The following is a 17,790-nucleotide window of genomic DNA, read 5'->3' as shown; positions in this document are numbered from 1 at the left end:
TATAACCATATCTGGATCATTCCAGATTTTTCTTTTCAAAACAATTATCTCATAAAAAACCTTTGTGTCCCTTGACACGTTTGTATAACAAAATGCCATTTTGTAACTTACTGTAATGTATTAAAGCATTAAAACAGCTGGTATTTATGGGTTAGAAACTCTAACAGTTAAAGTACACTGTTTATATACCTCTCATTTCTTTGAAAAATTAATACAACTAGATAGAATTACAATTTATGTGGTGTCATTACGTTGTTGTGAACAAACGTGTGCTAAATGCACACTTTTGGAACATAAATGAAGATATAAATGGAATTGCCTGTTGGTGAAGATTAATTTATGACCACATACTATATTATCTGTCATGTAATTATATAGTCAGAGCATTATATTTGTTTTATTGTAGCATATGTGTTTTTCCAACATTTTTCACATTTTACACTAGTATTGTTCCACATTCTCATACGCTTTCTTTACGCTCATCAGATTTTACATACAGCACTTAACAACACAGTAAGTTCTTAAACTACACCTTATAGGTTTTGGGTAAGATTTTATCGCATCTTTTGTCCTAAAAAATAACTAAACTTTAAGATACAATACTTTTGGTATCTCGTTTGTTGCATGGTCCATATGAAATATGATTATGGGAAAAAAATCGCCAGAATATTTATGAAAAATGCGGTTGCTGATGACATGCCACGTGTGGCCTAAGTGTCTTTCTACAATTCAAAGATCACAGTCATTCAGAAGGCGTTTCCACTGAAAAATACGCATTCCATTGGTCAAATATGGGTATTGTAAACATTAATGTCACTTCCAGATGCTACATATAAAGTCTAATTTTGAAGAATGACAGATTGGATATGCTTTTTCTCTGTGTTGTACTGTACTTTCCGCAAGCCGTTTTTCAATGGCTTTCAAAAAGTGGGACAAAAATCGACTTGGGTAAAAAGTGGTGGGGACATGTTACAGCCGTCCCACCAGCAAATTACGCCTACAGAAACAGCCTGAAATAGTGGCATAGAATGATTTAGACAAGAGTCTTCGTGAAGTTTTCTGGAGTCAAGTACAGTTCACATGAGTAGGGGAGGAGCGTTGAGCTGGAGTCCTCAGTTGAACGAAACATTTAGTTCAGTCCTCCATGAGAGTGTCGTGCACAAAACAGATTCGATGGCACAACGTTCAGCACGTGATTCTCAGATATTTATAATCGGATGTGGCATCTCAGGAATTGGTGCCGCTCAGAAATGACTTAAACACGGTTTTTATAATGTACACATAATAGAAGCGACTGCGAGAAGCGGGGGGAGAATACGAACGGGCAGACTGGGTGTGTTCAGGCATTATAGTGCTTTCTTTTAGATGAGCTTATAAAATGAATAGTTCTGTTTTTCTATAGTTATTGGTTTAACATGTGAACCTAATACAACCACACTGGAATACGGTCAGGCAAGGGTCAAATATGATGAAAGTACATTTTAACTGAAAGGTTTAATTCTGAGGACAAATATATTTTTTGTAAATGTCAGGTCGGATCAAGTTGTCAGACGTGCTGTAAATATTACAAGTTTATAGAATTTATTAATTACGATATTTCCTTTTTTTTTTTTACTATTCATGTTTTGCTTTTTGTTGTACTGTTTACATTTCGCTGAAAAGCCTATAATAGGTTGCTTGATTTCATTGTTGCAGCTTATTCTATATAGTGTGCCAACATAGTCCCGGTCTTCTCCATGCATGCATTTCACATTTATTTTTTTCTATTTGTTCAAGGTGATAACATTATAGAGATCCGCATCAACTGGATCCATGGCCCATCGACGGAAAACCCTGTGTTTCATTTGGCATGTGACTACCAGCTCCTTAACAAAAAGTCAATGTCTGAAGAAAACCAGGCCATTGATTTTGGTGTTCATCATCGCCGGTTTGTTCCTAACTGGTTTACCAGTTCAGGTCGGAAACTGGGGCCAGTGGTGGAGTTTTTTATAAACTTACTGGAAAGGAGTCAGCAGTTCCATGACAGTGGTGGAGAACCTCTGCCAAGCGTTGGGGAGTTTGTCAAGGCTGAGGTTGAACGACTGGCCCCAGAGGAGTGGAAGGAGGACCAGGCTAACACTGCATTAAGACTGGGCATGATAAACACACTGCTGAAGGTGGAGTGCTGTGTCAGTGGAACCCACACGATGGATGATGTAGGCCTGGGAGCCTTCGGCATGTATAAAACTCTCCCAGGATTGGATTGCACTTTCCCATGGTTTTTCCCAGAGTCTCCCAGAGACTCAAAGCCTTTCTTGGAGAATTTGAATCTAGTGTCTCAAATTGTCTCAATTTAAATAATGCTTTATTTTATCTTGCAAGGTTTTCATACAATGCATTCTCTTTTTTCCACTAGAGGTTATGAAGGTTTAATTGATCACATGTTGAAGGAACTTCCCAAGGACATAGTCTGGTACAACAAGCCAGTGAAGTGCATTCACTGGAACTACACTAAGAATGGACCAAAAACTACAGGAACATCATTCCCCATTATGATTGAATGTGTGAATGGAGAGACATTTGCAGCAGACCATGTTATTGTCACTGTCCCACTGGGTATGTATAGATTCAGCATTAATTGTTAGCTTAGTGAACAGTTTGTATCTGACTATTTATCTATTAAGTTAAATCTAAGTTGAATTTGAAAGAAAGCCACTGAGAACAATAAATAAAAAGTACTGCATGGAGCACACATTTTTTAAACCTGATTGTAAAGTCAGATTGATTTAGGTGTTATTTTCATAATGTAATTTTGAGAACATTGTTGCTTTCTGCATGATATCTGATGTGCTGTTTCATTACAGGGTACCTTAAGAAGCACCAGAGCACTTTTCTGAGCCCTCCTCTTCCACTGCATAAATTGCACTCCATCCAGAGAATGGGCTTTGGGACCAACAACAAGATTTTTCTTGAGTTCGAGCAGCCTTTCTGGGATGAAGACTGTGAATTGATCTACCTCGTCTGGGAGGACGAGACACATCTTGCTGATGTTGTTTCTGATGTAAAGAACTCCTGGATCAGAAAGTTGATTAGGTTCACTGTGCTGAAGCCCACAGAGAGGTAAACATAGTCTTTAATTTTGCTTTAAATAGCTACTACAGTTTAGGCCATTATAAATATGATATTTCTTTTCTGATTGCAGATATGGACACATGCTCTGTGGATGGATCGCAGGACGGGAGTCTGAGTACATGGAAACTCTGTCTGAGCATGGAGTGCTGCACAGTGTCACACAGCTCCTGCGCAAATTTACTGGTAACATTTTTACTCTGTAAAAGAGATAAGAGGCTCTTTACAGCTTGATAGAACATTATTTGATGGGGTCCAAAAGTCTAGGACCACCATAAAAATCTGAGATCCAAATGTAATATATGTATTAAATAAATAAATACATTTGTAAAATGTATTTTGTAAAATTTGTGATATTAACCACATAAAAAAGAATAATACAAATAAATAAAGTTCATGTCAGCTTGAATGCTGCCGTCATTAAAACAAAAGTTGTTAGGTTGATATTATAATTTTAAAATAATACTGATAAATAAAATGCAAAAAATAAGCTTTTTTTACTGGTGGTCTCAATCAAATTTAGTTTATTAAATATTACCATTAATTTATGAAATCTTTCATAACAATTTTCAGGAAATCCAACTATTACACCAAGGAAGCTTTTAAGATCTCAGTGGTTCCATGAACCCTATTCCTGTAGATCTTACACCTATGTGGCCAAAGGTTGCTCAGGATATGACATAGATAACCTTGCTGAACCCTTGCCGCTGAAAGGCTCAAATTCTAAGGTGCACCTACTCTCATTTTGTCAATGTTTGTTCAAGCAACTAGATTTCATTCTTCTTTTGAACAGTACGCTATATATAGACATTTTCTCTTTACTCTTGACACTTCTTTACTTTGTTAATTGATAATATAATATGAGTGACACTTTATTTTTGCAGTCTTTGCAGGTGTTATTTGCAGGAGAAGCCACACACAGGTCTTTCTTCTCTACAGTTCATGGAGCTTTGCTGAGCGGCTGGAGAGAAGCAGAGCGTCTTACATCTCACTACACTCCTGCCTCCGGGTCATTCTCATCTAAACTATGAAAACTGTCCTCCTATTCTGAAGAGTGAGAAGGATCGACAGTCATTTTCATGAGTCTGAAGGATTTTGTGCCTTATAATAAGGGGAATAGAAGGAAAATCTGAATTGTAGGCTACTTACGATTGTACTGCATGACAAATGTTTAAAATGCCATCCAAATTAATTTAATCACATTCAGCAAATGTTGATTTGTGGGTATCTCAAAATTTCAAATAATTTCACTATATGCCTGTACTTTGCACAAATGTTAATTGGTTTTTGTGATCTGAAAATATTTTTATATTAAACATACCTTATACTTTATAAAGTTTTCTGTTTTTATAAACTTACAAAATGGAATGAAAAATTTAGTTTTTTCTAGTTTAATTTATATAAGGAAGGAAACTGTTCTTAAATTGTATGCCTACTCTTCAGTTGTCCAAATGAGACCCTCTAAATTTGCAGGTAAAAACAATAAATGTTCTTTGAGCACAGAATTTACCCAGAATTAATATTCTCAATCCCGCCCAGTAGGTGGCAGTATACACATATGTAGTTGCTTCTCAACTCGTTACTAAAGCCACCGAAGAAGACTATTCAGTATCGCAAACAAGGCTTATCGTTTAGTCAACAAAAAAAGTTCCTTTTCTGAATGCAAATAACTGGTGAGTGGTATGTCATATGCCCGCAACGGCAACATTTCGTTTTAATTATTACCTAAACAAATCAGAACTAAACCAAAAATGCCATTTTTTCCAGTGAAGTCAATGCAGTGTTTTTTTTTTTTTTTACCACGGGTGTATTTTATTATGGTTGTTTTAGTTTAGCAAGCTATGAAATTGTATGATGATAAGAAGAGAATAATGTATCTCACATGTAAATTTGATATTTAAAAAAACAACAAATACAACGTTGGACAGAGCATTAATATCTGCCTATTTTGTTATAGTTCTGGTTCAGCCTTTGGAAGAATTCACGTCCAGTCCCAAGAAGAACTAGTTGAATTAGAGCTGGGCATCGGAAGTCAAAGATTTGTTCAAATGGAGCAAGGTTTGCCATCTGCGAAAGCAGTTTCCCAGCACTTTATGAATGGATGGTTAAAAAGCGAAGATGACAGTTCACTGACCTTGCAATCAGATTTCATCAAGTCAGAAATACAAGTTAAAGTGGAACCTGATCAAGATGACTCTTCAATGCTTGATGTGAACGAGCTAGGAACGTTTTCTCGTTCTCAGGGGAATGTTAAAGAGGAGTTTTTGGACCTTGGTCTGCAAATTTTACCAACTGGCCTAATGCCACCAGTTGAGATGGAAGAAGAGCTTGAAATCACAGCGAACACGCACACTTCTCCAGATAAACCTCTGAACAGAAGAACTGATACATCAAGCAAAAGAAAAAAAAGTACAGACAAGAAAAGCACATCAAGAAAAAGAAAATCAACAGAGCCAACAAAACAAATTATACCAACTAAAATGAATTCTGATGTGTCAAGTGACAGAATGAAATCTTTAATAATGCAGGGAAACGCCACACAACATCCAGAGAAAGCAGGTAAAGGCAGAACATCCAACAAACAACATAAAGAAAAGCGATTTAGTTGTGAAACCTGTGGGAAAGAATTCCAGCGGTCAGATCTTCTCACGGATCATGTGAAAATTCACAGAAGACAGAAACCATATGGTTGTGATCAGTGTGAAATGAAGTTTGCCAAGCCCTCTTATTTGAAAATACACTTGCGTAGACATGCCGGTGACAGGCCTTTTCCATGTAACCAGTGTGAGAAGAGGTTTTTTGACATCTATGACTTAAGGGTGCACCAGAGAGATCACACTGGAGAGAGACCTTATATGTGCCCTGAGTGTGGGAAGAGTTTTAAACGCGTTTACATACTTAACAAACATAAACGGACCCACTCAAAGGAGAGACCTTTCCAGTGCTCTGTGTGTGGTAAAGCATACAGATATGGGTACAGTTACAGATTGCATCTGAAAAACCATCTCGATTAGGGTCCATGATGTGTATCGGCATTTTTCGTAACAGTAAAAGTTAAAATTTTTATTCCTTCCTTAAAGGATGAATATTTCCTTATGTAAAGTGGAAAATGTGTTCTAGTATTTGATTTGAGAAGGCTTTTTGACTGAAATCATTTTTTATCTATGCTTTTTATGGTGGTTTGAAAGAATCATCCCATCCCCATGAATGATTTTGTTCCACTCTTGAAGAGTGTATAGTTTATTCCCGTAGATGTCCAGTAATTTATAATAGACAATGCTCTTGCTTATTACACATATTTAATGTTTTACAAGCGGCTTTCTGTAGCAAGCTTGCATTAAAATGAGAGGATTACAGACTTAAGTCTCGATTCTCTTTCTGACATCTTGTGTTTGAAGAAATGTTTCAGTTCAGAATAATTAAATGTTGCATAGAGAAGATATCACAAATTGGTATAGAATGAAGTGTGTATGATAAAGTAGCAACACTGTGAAAACAAACCTTTCTTGAGTGAAATAGTGATAGAATGATAATGGTTTGGAAATAACGGTAATTTCGCTATCGATGACCCATGTTCAGTACATGTACATGTCTATCTGTACTACCATTCAAAAAGTTGGGGTTGGTATTTTGGGGGATTTTTTTTAGTTCTTGAATGAATTCTCTAATGCTAACCAAGGCTAAATTTATTTCATAAAATTACAATAAAGCTACATTTTCAGCAGCCATTACTCCAGTCTTCAGTGTAGCATGATTCTTTAGAAATCATTCTAATATGCTGATTTGCTGCTCATTTCTTGAAAACAGTACATTTTATGAAACTGATACATTTTCTTAAAATTTTTTAATTACTAGAAAGTTCGAAAGAACAGCATTTTTTAAATTGGAAATCTGTAACATTGTCTTTTCTGTTAAGTTTGATCAATTCAATGCATCCTTGCTTAAAGTATTAATTTCTTGAAAAAAAAATCTTACTATCCCCAAATTTTTGAACATTATAAGTGAAAATGTTATCATTTACTCACTCTCATCTTGTTTCAGACCTGTTTGTCTTTTGTCAAACACAAAAGAAGTCATTTAGAAAAATACCTAATTGTTGGTTGGGGGGTTCCATACAATGAAAATCAATCTTCCAACTGACTTTCACTGTGTGGAGAAAAACAGTTTAATCATTCTTCAAAATATATATTTTTCGTGTTCCGCAGAGTAAAGGAAGTAATACAGGTTTGGAACAACATGAGGGTGTGTAAATGTTGGGGTGAGTTAGTCTTTTGCCATTTCTCCACCAGAGGGAGACCAAATGCTGCACATTCTGACCCCACCTGATTTTTGCTGAGCAAGCAAATGCCCAGTATGCAGCCAGTTTGATTGAACTATTCATATCAAAATGATGACAGCACAAATATTGCATTTTTTAAATATTAAAAATGTCATCTTTTGCAAATTAATAATTTTAGTATAAAGCCATCAGTAGCGTGTTGGATAACATGGATTTATACGGAATAAGAGGAAAGAGAATGTTCTGTGTGCGCTATGGTGGAAGTTCATGTAAGTGAATTACTAAAAGTGTAATTCACATGAATAATACCACTGATGCATATTTTTTACTTTTCTGAAATTTACTGATGACACACTACAACTGTTTGTGCTTGTGTGTTTGTATTTTTACAGTTTTGTCTATGGCGTGCCTTAAAAAGCCTGCAGCTGAGATTACAGATACACTGAGAGAAGAATATGAATCCATTGCTACCCCTGATTTGGAATCTGAGGTCTCTGATAGTGATGGCCCAGAATGCCACAGTGGCCCAGATTTGACAGAAGGTCAGAAAACTGTCCTCACAGACTTCGAGTTCTCATCTGAGGAATCTAGTGATGAGGAGAGTGAAGATCGCTTGAGTCGATGGAGCAAAGGAGACTCTTATTGGAGCAAATATCCTCCTCAAAGTGAAACCATTACATCCTCACAGAGCTGTCCAGGGCCTGCACCAGGGTCTTCAGTAGAGACACCTAAAGATGCCTGGGAACATTTCATGAGCGAAAACATCATTGGTGCGATCCTGCAATGCACCAACTTGGGTGGACTGAGAGCAGCATTAGCAAAAGGCAAAGTGTGGCAAAAGATGACTAAAGAAGAGCTAAAAGCCTTTATTGGTCTGAGCCTTCTCATTGGTGTGGAGAGAAGTTGTGATGTCCCAATCCGGGAACTGTTTATGGATCCGTTACAGAACCCACTATATAGAGCTACCATGTCTGTTGGTAGATATCAAGACCTTCACAGATTCCTGCAATTTGATAACAAGAAAACCAGAGTGGCCAGAGAGGCATCAGACCACATGGCAGCCTTCCGAAATGTGTGGGACCTGTTCCTGATCAACTGCAGGAAAAGGTTCATTCCTAGGGATTCTGTCACTGTGGGTGAGCAGCTTGTGCCATTCCAGGGAAGATGTAAGTTTCTGCAACACGTGCCAAGCTGCCCTACCAAGAGTGGCATAAAAATCTTTTGGACGTGCGATACCGAGGTCCCCTACGCCATTGATGGGGTCATCTACACAGGCAGACAGCCGGGAGAGGAGACTGAGGAGAACCTTGCAGAGAACACAGTCCTGAGGTTGTCCAATGGACTTCAGCAAAAAGGTAAACATTTTCAACAAAGAATCCTAAAAAAAAGATTACCACTAGTAGTATATTTTCCATTTGAGACGCTTTGGGTTAACTATCTTCCTTAAAAGCACACATAGTTTTATAGTTTACTTCTTGTAGGGATCAAACCAGCAGCCTTCTTGATACCAACCCTCAGCCACAAACACTGTGCCAGACCATCATTGCTGTTGTTACCTAATGACCTTGCCTTTTGTGTTTGTTTCTCATGATAGGTCTCAACATTACAATGGACAGCTACTTCACCAGTGTCCCTCTGGCAGAGAAGCTTTTCGAGAAAAGCTTGACCATGGTTGGGGCCCTTCGCCATAAGAATCCACATGTGCCGCCGATTATGAAGCCATCCAAGTTACGAGCACTACATACCTCTGAGTTTGGTTTTTGTGGCAAAGTATTCATGGTGAGCTATGTGCCAAAACTAAAAAAGGCAGTGATTCTGTTGAGTACAATGCATACCAGCGATGCGCTGAATGAAACGAGTGCTAAAAACAAGCCAGAGGTCATTCAGTACTACAACCGCACCAAAGGAGGAGTCACCAGTGTTAAGCTAATGGCTGAAAATTATACTTGCAAGCGTCAAACAAAGAGATGGCCTATGCTGCTTTGGTATAACATGTTGGATATTGCCATTGTAAACTCCTACTCCATTTTCATTGCTCAGCACCCTAGCTTCATGGGAGGTGGTCATAACACCCAGCGCTTGTTCATAAAAGAGCTAGTGAAAGAGCTTGTAATGCCTCAGATACATAGGCGAAGAGAAGAAAGCCCTGGATTATCCATGATCATCCTTGAGGCCATGGACAGATGTGGGATGCCCACATCATTGTCAGCTGTCTATTCCGAGCTCCAAGAACAGAGCTGTCAGAACAGAGTAAGAAAAAGATGTTATTACTGTCCATCTGGAAGAGACAGAAAAGTGAGCAAGTTCTGCAGTGAATGCAGTCGCCCTGTCTGCAAAGATCACAGTCACATGTTGGTGATTTGCTACCGGTGCATGCCTTAAGTCCCATACAGAAACAGTTTCTATATTTCTATTCTGCAGTGATAATGACTGTTCTGCTGACAAGTTTGATTTCTAAAGGAAATCACTGTTGTTTAAAAGATTTAGTGTGTATTGTAAATATGGTTTGAATTGATTGAATCTTTGATTAATTATCTTTAATTGACCGATGTAAATTTGACATCCATGTTTTAGCTATAATGTTAAATTCAAAGATATTTTTTCAGTTTTATGCATTAAACTTAAACATTTTGACTTATAAAAAATTGATTAGTTACTAAACATGTATACATTTATATGAATGCTGTGCATCTAATCAAATCCCAGATACATTCTTGGGGGTAATGTTACCTGTTCAATTTAGATCAGTCAGGTGAATGAAGTGTTGAAATGTGTCTGCAGAAAGGCAAGTGAGTATATTAACAACACCACAAGGTGAAGCACTAATCAGTTTGAGATTGTAGGCCAGAATACCTCAGGTGAGTTAATAAATTGTTGTTTTGTTGGTTTGCTGTGTAAGAATCCTTTAGATTATTTAAAAAACCCATCTGGTCCAGCAAAATGCAGCCTTTATTTTTCTGGGTGTATTTATTTCTTCTTCTTAGTGGGCCTTTTATTTTCTTTACCGCTTTTGGTTAAATATGATTGATTAAATTGAAAACAAATGTTCATTCAAAAACTAATACCTGATGTGATTGGTCTTTTTTCAGGTGTTTTTAAGGAACGTTTCCCTGGGATCTGTTTGTGGGTCATCACTTAAGAATCTCACCCCTGTTGTTAAATAAACAAACCCATTTGCTTACATCAGCCTATTGGTTTCCTTAAGGTGTTTAGTTTCACAAATACCACTAAACTCTTCCATGTGAACTGGTGTCAGTTAAGTTGTTTTTTAGGGGGGATTTTCTAAAGCGTTTTAGTGGTTTTCTTTACCCTTACATTAAGTATGGTAGTAAAATACTTAAAGTATCATTAAACTACACTATTTAAATGCTTATAAAATAGATTGTACTTTGCTATAACTGCTCTGTAGGACCTGCATTTTAGACATGATCTCGTTTAAAATAATTTTAAGCTATATGAAATCACGAACTAAGCTATTTTTCAAATAGTTGTGTTTTTAAATACGTTCCGTGATCAATATGAATATTCTGTTGAAATTAACTAGCCAATAATCAACAGGTTGTCGCTATACACAAGCCCGTATGTTAAACAGCGCGTGTTGATTGGCCGTGTGAGACAATGACGCGCGCAGACGCAACATGAATATTCAATGAGTTCCTTGCTGTTACAGTGCAAATAAAGCGAGATAACGGGCCGTGGGCAGCGGGCTAAAACTTTTTATTCTGACATATCAGAGCAATGACTTTTGTGTAATTATAAACCTGGGACACGGATCCCAGCGAAGGAATAGGGTCTGTGCTGGAAGAAGAGAGAGAAGCGCTGATTTTTTGGGTGTGGAAAACCGGACGGCGCATTCAGTTTGCCCTTTCCAAAAGTAACAGTGGAAGAGTGAAAGTTACAGTAACAACATGAGCTTGCTGTCTGCTATAGACACCAGTACCTCAGTGTACCAGCCTGCACAGCTTCTCAACTGGGTTTACCTTTCTTTACAAGACACGCATCAGACGAGTGCCTTCGATGCCTTCCGACCCGAGCCCAACTCTTCCCACCCGGACCTGAACTACAGCAAAACTCCTGCCAATGACCTGAGCTCCTCTCTCAACTCCAACTATCTCAACAACTTCTTTCAGCTACAGAGGAATGAGGTAACTCGTTTTCTGTTCTCCTACAGATGATTTTTTTGGGGGGGAAATAATTTCGTGGAGATAACGGTCCCTGCCGACTGGAATAAGATTTATTATGTAAAGCGCAGTTGACTATGTATCTAATGTAGCGCGCGTCTAGTCTGGATACATTTGTATAATACACAAATGCTTTAGGAGACTTACATAATCTTTTAATCTCTGGAAACTTGAAACAATAATTTTGTAATATTTTTTTCATTTCTATCGTGTAATAATAATGAATCGTATTTATATATTTTATTGCAATACTATGCAAAGAATGTATAGTTTCAAGGATCATTAAAATCGTGCCAGCGTGCAGCTTTGCACACTCTGTTTATTGTATTTTGTAACAGCACGTGTACAGCCAAATGAGGCAGTCATACATGAAAGTTTATTATTTTGATCATAAGACTACTTGCATTTAATTTGTGATGATTGCTTACTGATCTCTACAGGCCTAAAATGTGTGCTGCCATAATTGAGTTTGGGATAATCAAAAATGATGCTCATTTCTGAGGTTGTAATAGTTGCCGAAGACATATAACACTTCAATCTGTATTATTATTATCACATAAAGAAAGATGTTATTCAGTGATCCTCTCTGAATAACTAGATTTGATTGTATCAAAAAGTAGATTGTGCCAATTTATGAGAAGAAATTTTTAAGGAAAATTCATAAATTAGTATGTTTGTATTTAAGCGTTTTATAGTTCAAAAGTTATTTCAAGATTCAAGTGAGATTAATGTAGGCCTACTTTTGGGAACTACTTATACTGCTATATTTATATTTCCTGGAAATATTGTCATGAAACGGATAAGAAGAAACAAATATGGTTTTCACTTATCTTTAAAATAAGGAATGCTTTTCTAATTAAATATAATAGTTATGACAATTTGCATGGTAAAGGAGCGCACATGGAACTAAAAGTCTATTGAATCGTTTTGTACTCTTCCATTTATTTTTCTAAATGAGAGAGTTACTTCCAGAAGCTTCAACATATGAATGCATTTTCTTTTTAATGATGTAATGACAGTGTTGTGGCTGAGACAGAGGTAAAGTGTTGATGTTTAGTGGAAAGTTTGAGGAAGGGCAAAACTTTTTTAATAAAAACATTATGACAAGTTCTCTCTCTTTTTCCCCCTTTCTTTTTTTTTTCCTCTCTCTTTTTCTCATATGTGGAGGGTTAAGAATGCTTTAAAAAAAATTCCATATTACACAAAGAGCATTTTTTTCTTCCTCTGTGAGGCCAGAAATCAATCTGTTAAATATTTACAAGTAAGGAAGAAGGTTGGAACTAGAATTCTAGATTTTTTAATTATCTTTGTTTGTATAACTTACCAAATTGTCTACACGTTTCTTAGAAAGTGTTAACTGGGATTGTGTGTGTTAGTGGTGAATGGCAGTAGTTAGAAGTGACCCCCTGACTGGCTCTCCAGCTGTGTGAAGGGGTGAGGAGAGATGTCCTCCACTGGTGTAAATGTGTGTGAGAGCCGTATCCCTCAGGAGACACATAGCCAAATTCCTACAATCAGCTACAATCAATATTGCGGTTGCATTATTACATTGACAATCGATAATAAGTGTATGAATGCATTCAGACATAACAGCTGATCATCTTAATTTTTGTATTTTCATGATGTTTAAAAATTGACATTTAAAACATGGCTGTGCGGTTTGTTCGTTTTTTTGTTTACACAGAACTCCATAAATTTCCATTGCCTTTTCATATACTTCTTGTTGATCTTAGACTTCACTGCTGGTCATAACTCAGAATAACAGTGTAGCTGGATGCTTAGTTTCTCATGACACAACTTTTTATAGGCCTAATATTTTTGAAAATAAACACGTCTAAAGATTTCTAATTTCATGTAACTCATAATCTTTTGTCAGACACACTCCGTTCTAAGTTTTGAATTTAGCAGGAATTGGTTTGTGTGTTTCTCATGAATTTCTCTCACAGAGAATGAATATCAGCTGGATGTGACTGGCCAGGATGGAAAATGAACGTCACATGTACAGCTATAAAAGAAATATCTAAAAAGCTTATTTGTTGCATTCAGAGTTGATCTAACTGATGAAAACAGACTCGTCTGAGAGATACGTGCAGAAACTGTTTATTGTCGTGGCTTGCTGAGAACTATATGACAGTTATCTGGACTTGCCAAGTATAAAGTTTCAGGACTGTCCAACATGAGACTTCAACAATAACATAACCTTCCAAAGCATAACCAGAGGAAGACATCACTCAAGCAACATCTTCCCATCCAAACCGTCTGTAGCGTGTGTTTGATTATCTACTGTACTCTCTGTGGTTAAATGGCTATCTGATTTGCAAATCTTAGACTCATGTACTTATCAATGGCTTTAGTGAATTATGTTGCCCCAATTTAGGGAACTGATCCTGAATTAGGAATCTCATTTATTCGATAATATGCCTAATAGAGTAAAGTTCCACATAATTGAGGACATTTTTTTGATTATGCACTTAATCATATTTTACATTTTTCTTACAGCTTTAGCCTATAGACTGTATTTAAGAGCAGCATATTATGACATTGTATGAAGACATAGTGTGCTTCAGTTTTGTGTTCACATTGGGATAAGCTAATTTTTGGATTGTGGATGTCCTGTTATGCTTTGCAGGCCCTGAATAATGGTTTATACAAAAGTGTGTCACCGTACGGCTCTCTTAATAACATAGTGGACGGGCTGAACTCTCTAACGGACCACTTCTCCGACCTCTCCCTGTCCTCTGAGCCACGCAAGCCCAGCAAGAGACCTCCACCAAACTACCTGTGCCATCTCTGCTTCAACAAGGGACACTATATCAAAGACTGCCCGCAGGTAAGCAGCCAACGAACTCTGCGCACCCTGGGGAGATAGAAAGAGAGACATGTTGCTTCATTGACCTACTTGTCAAACAGACATCTCTCTGTCTTTTTAGTCATGTGTATCAAGTTATTTCAGAGAGCTACTGTGCTGAGCATTGAGAGGTTACACCAGGCCACTGAGCAATCTTTTTTTAAACATGAATATCATCTGATTTTCTTTCTTTTTTTTTAAATCGAACTTTCTCTGGCATCTGACAGTGACATTAGTCGATAATAACAAAAACATTAACATCAGAGATATCACACATAAAATGTGTTCTGCAGGAAATGAGGCATACAGTCATTTTCAGAAATAGTCTCTTAGCCACGTGTTTCGCAGGTGATATTAGCCGTTGTTGTTCTAGCAAATGTAACTAAAAGCTTCATAAAGCAGTGGTTTTGTGTAGATGCATGAAAATATGTTTACAAAGCAACACATTTAAACAAATGGTCAAATTAATGTAGTATGAATGGACTTAGTGAGAAAAGAAATGCTGCAAAAGTCAGAGATGCCGGAGTGAGAATGTTTTGCCCTCGAGGTAAACAGGTGACAAGTTTGTGATTTAAATTCACTTATGTGCTTAAATGCACTTTTTTGTACTAGGAAAACCATAGGAAATAATGAGAAACCACTCCCTGACCTTTAATTGTCTTGTTTCGATTATTGCAACAGCATTCTCAGAACGATGTTTATCCTCAGGACAAGGAACAAATATGTCCAAGCTTCTTTAAAAACTATTTTAGTTTCAGTTTTTAAACACAAATTGGTAGTTTTAATGTAGAGCACTGTTTGTTCCTGAGTTTTTCCTTGTCTTATCTTTCGCTTTCTTAATTCCAATACTGATTTCAGAAATACAAAATAGTGTTAAACTTGCAAAAGTTCCAGAAACAAAGATAAAATACAAGTGTTTGTGAAGGAGAGAGTGTCATCTTTAATTTGAAGCCTTTAGTGTTTTATAGTCTTTGGACATTGAGACAGGGTGAGGTTCTTGTTCAGGCCCAGACTCAAGTCAGAGCTGCATGGAATGGTAATGCAGACCAGATGTGGGATTAAGTGGCAAACCTCCCTTTATGAAAGATGATGAGGGTTCCCTGCAGACTGCTAAAAGTCCTATCATGATAAAATATCTCCACCTCTTTGTGCACGGCTCAGGTAATTTACAGACTTTTCCTTTGACGTTGTCAACATGGTGCACTGAAATACACTGATGTTTGTTTTTATAAGGGCGTTTGCTGTTCCTGATGGGTGATGGAAAATATTGCTCATGTGCCATTAGGCCTATAACAGATTGGACTGAATTTGTATCAGTGTTATGATGTAATTGTGGATTAATTGTCATATTTGTATTTGTATTTGTATTTGTATTGTCTCATGGTCATATTATGTTGACTGTGATATGTTCAAAATAAATATTGTTCTAGAGCAGATTTACAGTTAACTTTAACAGTCCTAAAAACTACATAATGAAAATATGAAATTTCCTCTCAAATTTTCTTTGCTTTGAAAGTCTGAAAACCCCTGGTCTATAGGAATCTGCACAATGGGGTTCACTACATTGGTATCACCGTCTCATGTTAAACAGCTTAGAGAAACAAATACTAAAAGAACAAATGCTGAGTTTTATTAGGACAAAACACCGCAGGCTATAATACTAGTCTGAGACCAGTCAGTAAATCACTGTCAGAACTGTCCTGTTTTAAATTTCAGTTGCTTGTGTGAATGCCAGTGGAAACACAAGAAAAGTCCTGTCCCCCGATAGTGTCCACACCTACTCAATTCAACACTGCTGCAATTTACCTCCCCCTGGGGTCTCACTTTCTGTGATTTACTTTCCATTTGTCATATGCCGCATCCACGTATTTACTCATCCGCACATAGCGATTCGCCCTCGATTCCTGCCCAGTAAGGACAGTTGAAAATGATGAACGTGGTGAGTCTGATCTTGTCTCAGAGGAAATGAATTCCTGGGTAAGCTGGTCCCCACTAAAGGTTTGTCATGTCCAGAGGACTACATACTCCCTGCCAACACAAACACTGAGGATTTGACTTCACAGGGCACAGCGGGACCTATGATCTAAAGCCAGCGCTGAGAATCACATTCTCATGCGTTCTCCCAGCACACCGTCTAGGTCTCCATTAATTTCCCAGCAGACGAGGTGCAATGGGCCAAGCTCCCCAGTCAGGGCAGGGGCCGAGTTTCAAAACACAGCCGTCCCGGGGACTGAAGCTGACTGTGGCGGGGGTGTCTCGGCCAGATAGGAATTGGGGAATGTCATGGCTCGGTTGGAGCAGAGCGTGGGGGCAGGAAGCGTGGTGGTTATGTCTTCTGGTGTGTGTGGTTCAGACTCAAATGTGTCACCTAGGGGAAGTGGTTCTGGCCCTAGTAAAGCTCCACAGGGAGCGCTAGTTAGAAAAGAACACCATTGAGCAGGCAGCTGTTTGAGCAACTCTGCTCTGCCCAGGGGCAGCTAGTGAGAGTTATGTAAACAAGCTCGACTAAACGGGGGAACAGTTTTGCCCTGTCATTCATTACCCAGAATTCCCGAGACCTCGAAAAGCTGTGGCCCAGTTCTACTTGTTTATATTATGCCAGTCGAATATCTGATTGTTTCAGCCGATGAGGCTCAATCTACCCCTCATACAGAGGTGTGGTGGGATTTCCTCTTGGAAAATGTGTGCGCTGGAATGCGGCTATAGAACTGTAAGAGCCATGCATGTAAGCTCAGCTCGTGAGTCATGTCCTCTGCAATGCATCCCTATTGCCAATGCCCTTTTTTGTGTCACAGTCTCATAGTGACACTGGATGTCATTCACTGTGAGTATTCTGACTCCCACCCTCACCCCATCAATGTGAGTCTTGTTAGGAAATTGTCGAAACATGGTACATACAGGATGCAGAAAAGAATGCCTTTTGTTGTACGAAGAAATTACTACAGGGTCACAATCATGTTTTTGTCTCCTACTTACATTTACCCTGCTTGATGTGTTGTGTTAGTGGCACTGTGCAACAAATGGGATGTTGGATGTTTTGAGTTTTTGTTGTTAAAAACATACTAGAAAACTTTAATCACGCAGAACGTACTGCCATTGTTCGTTATTTCACTTTTTTTTATTTTAATCATAGTCTTTTCTTTTGAGAAGTTAGAAAATGTTATTAATATTAAATATCTCTTTAAAGGGGTCATATGATGTTGCTAAAAAGAACATTATTTTGTGTATTTGCTGTAATGAAATGTGTTTATGCGGTTTAAGGTTCAAAAAACACATTATTTTCCACATACTGTACATTATTGTTTCTCCTCTATGCCCCGCCTTTCTGAAACGCATCGATTTTTACAAAGCTCATCGGTCTGAAAAGCGAGGAG

General features: G+C 37.8%; 2 protein-coding genes and 1 pseudogene across 3 annotated transcripts in view; all 3 read left to right on the top strand.

Moving 5' to 3' along the window:
• The first annotated feature begins 1,080 nt into the window (after positions 1–1,080).
• On the top strand, positions 1,081–4,419 carry LOC107668766 (peroxisomal N(1)-acetyl-spermine/spermidine oxidase-like; annotated as a pseudogene).
• Positions 4,420–4,705: 286 nt separating this feature from the next.
• Positions 4,706–10,561, top strand: LOC107668826 (uncharacterized). 2 transcript variants are annotated; one of them, XM_016460835.1, is made up of 5 exons: positions 4,706–4,781; positions 5,066–5,667; positions 7,780–8,742; positions 8,982–9,166; positions 10,477–10,561. In XM_016460835.1, the coding sequence occupies exons 2-5, from the start codon at positions 5,157–5,159 to the stop codon at positions 10,549–10,551; spliced, it is 1,734 nt and encodes a 577-aa protein (XP_016316321.1). In that variant the 5' UTR covers positions 4,706–4,781; positions 5,066–5,156; the 3' UTR covers positions 10,552–10,561. The 2 variants fall into 2 exon arrangements, with proteins under 2 accessions (XP_016316321.1, XP_016316320.1); XM_016460834.1 differs by lacking the exon at positions 10,477–10,561 and having other exon boundaries at positions 8,982–9,870.
• Positions 10,562–11,014: 453 nt separating this feature from the next.
• LOC107668829 (zinc finger CCHC domain-containing protein 24-like) overlaps positions 11,015–17,790 on the top strand; it is a 33,797-nt gene continuing 27,021 nt past the window's right edge. The window contains exons 1-2 of the mRNA XM_016460838.1: positions 11,015–11,532; positions 14,198–14,398. Of these exons, the coding sequence (XP_016316324.1) occupies positions 11,296–11,532; positions 14,198–14,398 (438 nt within the window). The 5' untranslated portion in view covers positions 11,015–11,295. The remainder of the gene's footprint in view (positions 11,533–14,197; positions 14,399–17,790) is intronic.

This window comes from Sinocyclocheilus anshuiensis, unplaced genomic scaffold (genome assembly GCF_001515605.1).
Source record: "Sinocyclocheilus anshuiensis isolate Anshui unplaced genomic scaffold, SAMN03320099.WGS_v1.1 scaffold72, whole genome shotgun sequence".
NCBI classification, from domain to species: domain Eukaryota; kingdom Metazoa; phylum Chordata; class Actinopteri; order Cypriniformes; family Cyprinidae; genus Sinocyclocheilus; species Sinocyclocheilus anshuiensis.
Note: the sequence above shows the minus strand (reverse complement) of the source record. Positions and strands in the feature narration are given on the sequence as shown.

Excerpts from the sequence above, each read along its gene's own strand:
- LOC107668826 (XM_016460834.1), top strand. The coding sequence starts at position 5,157 with ATGGAGCAAGGTTTGCCATCTGCGAAAGCAGTTTCCCAGCACTTTATG. Across the intron at positions 5,668-7,779 it reads ACAACATCCAGAGAAAGCAG|TTTTGTCTATGGCGTGCCTT; the intron begins GTAAAGGCAGAA and ends GTATTTTTACAG. Across the intron at positions 8,743-8,981 it reads CAATGGACTTCAGCAAAAAG|GTCTCAACATTACAATGGAC; the intron begins GTAAACATTTTC and ends TTCTCATGATAG.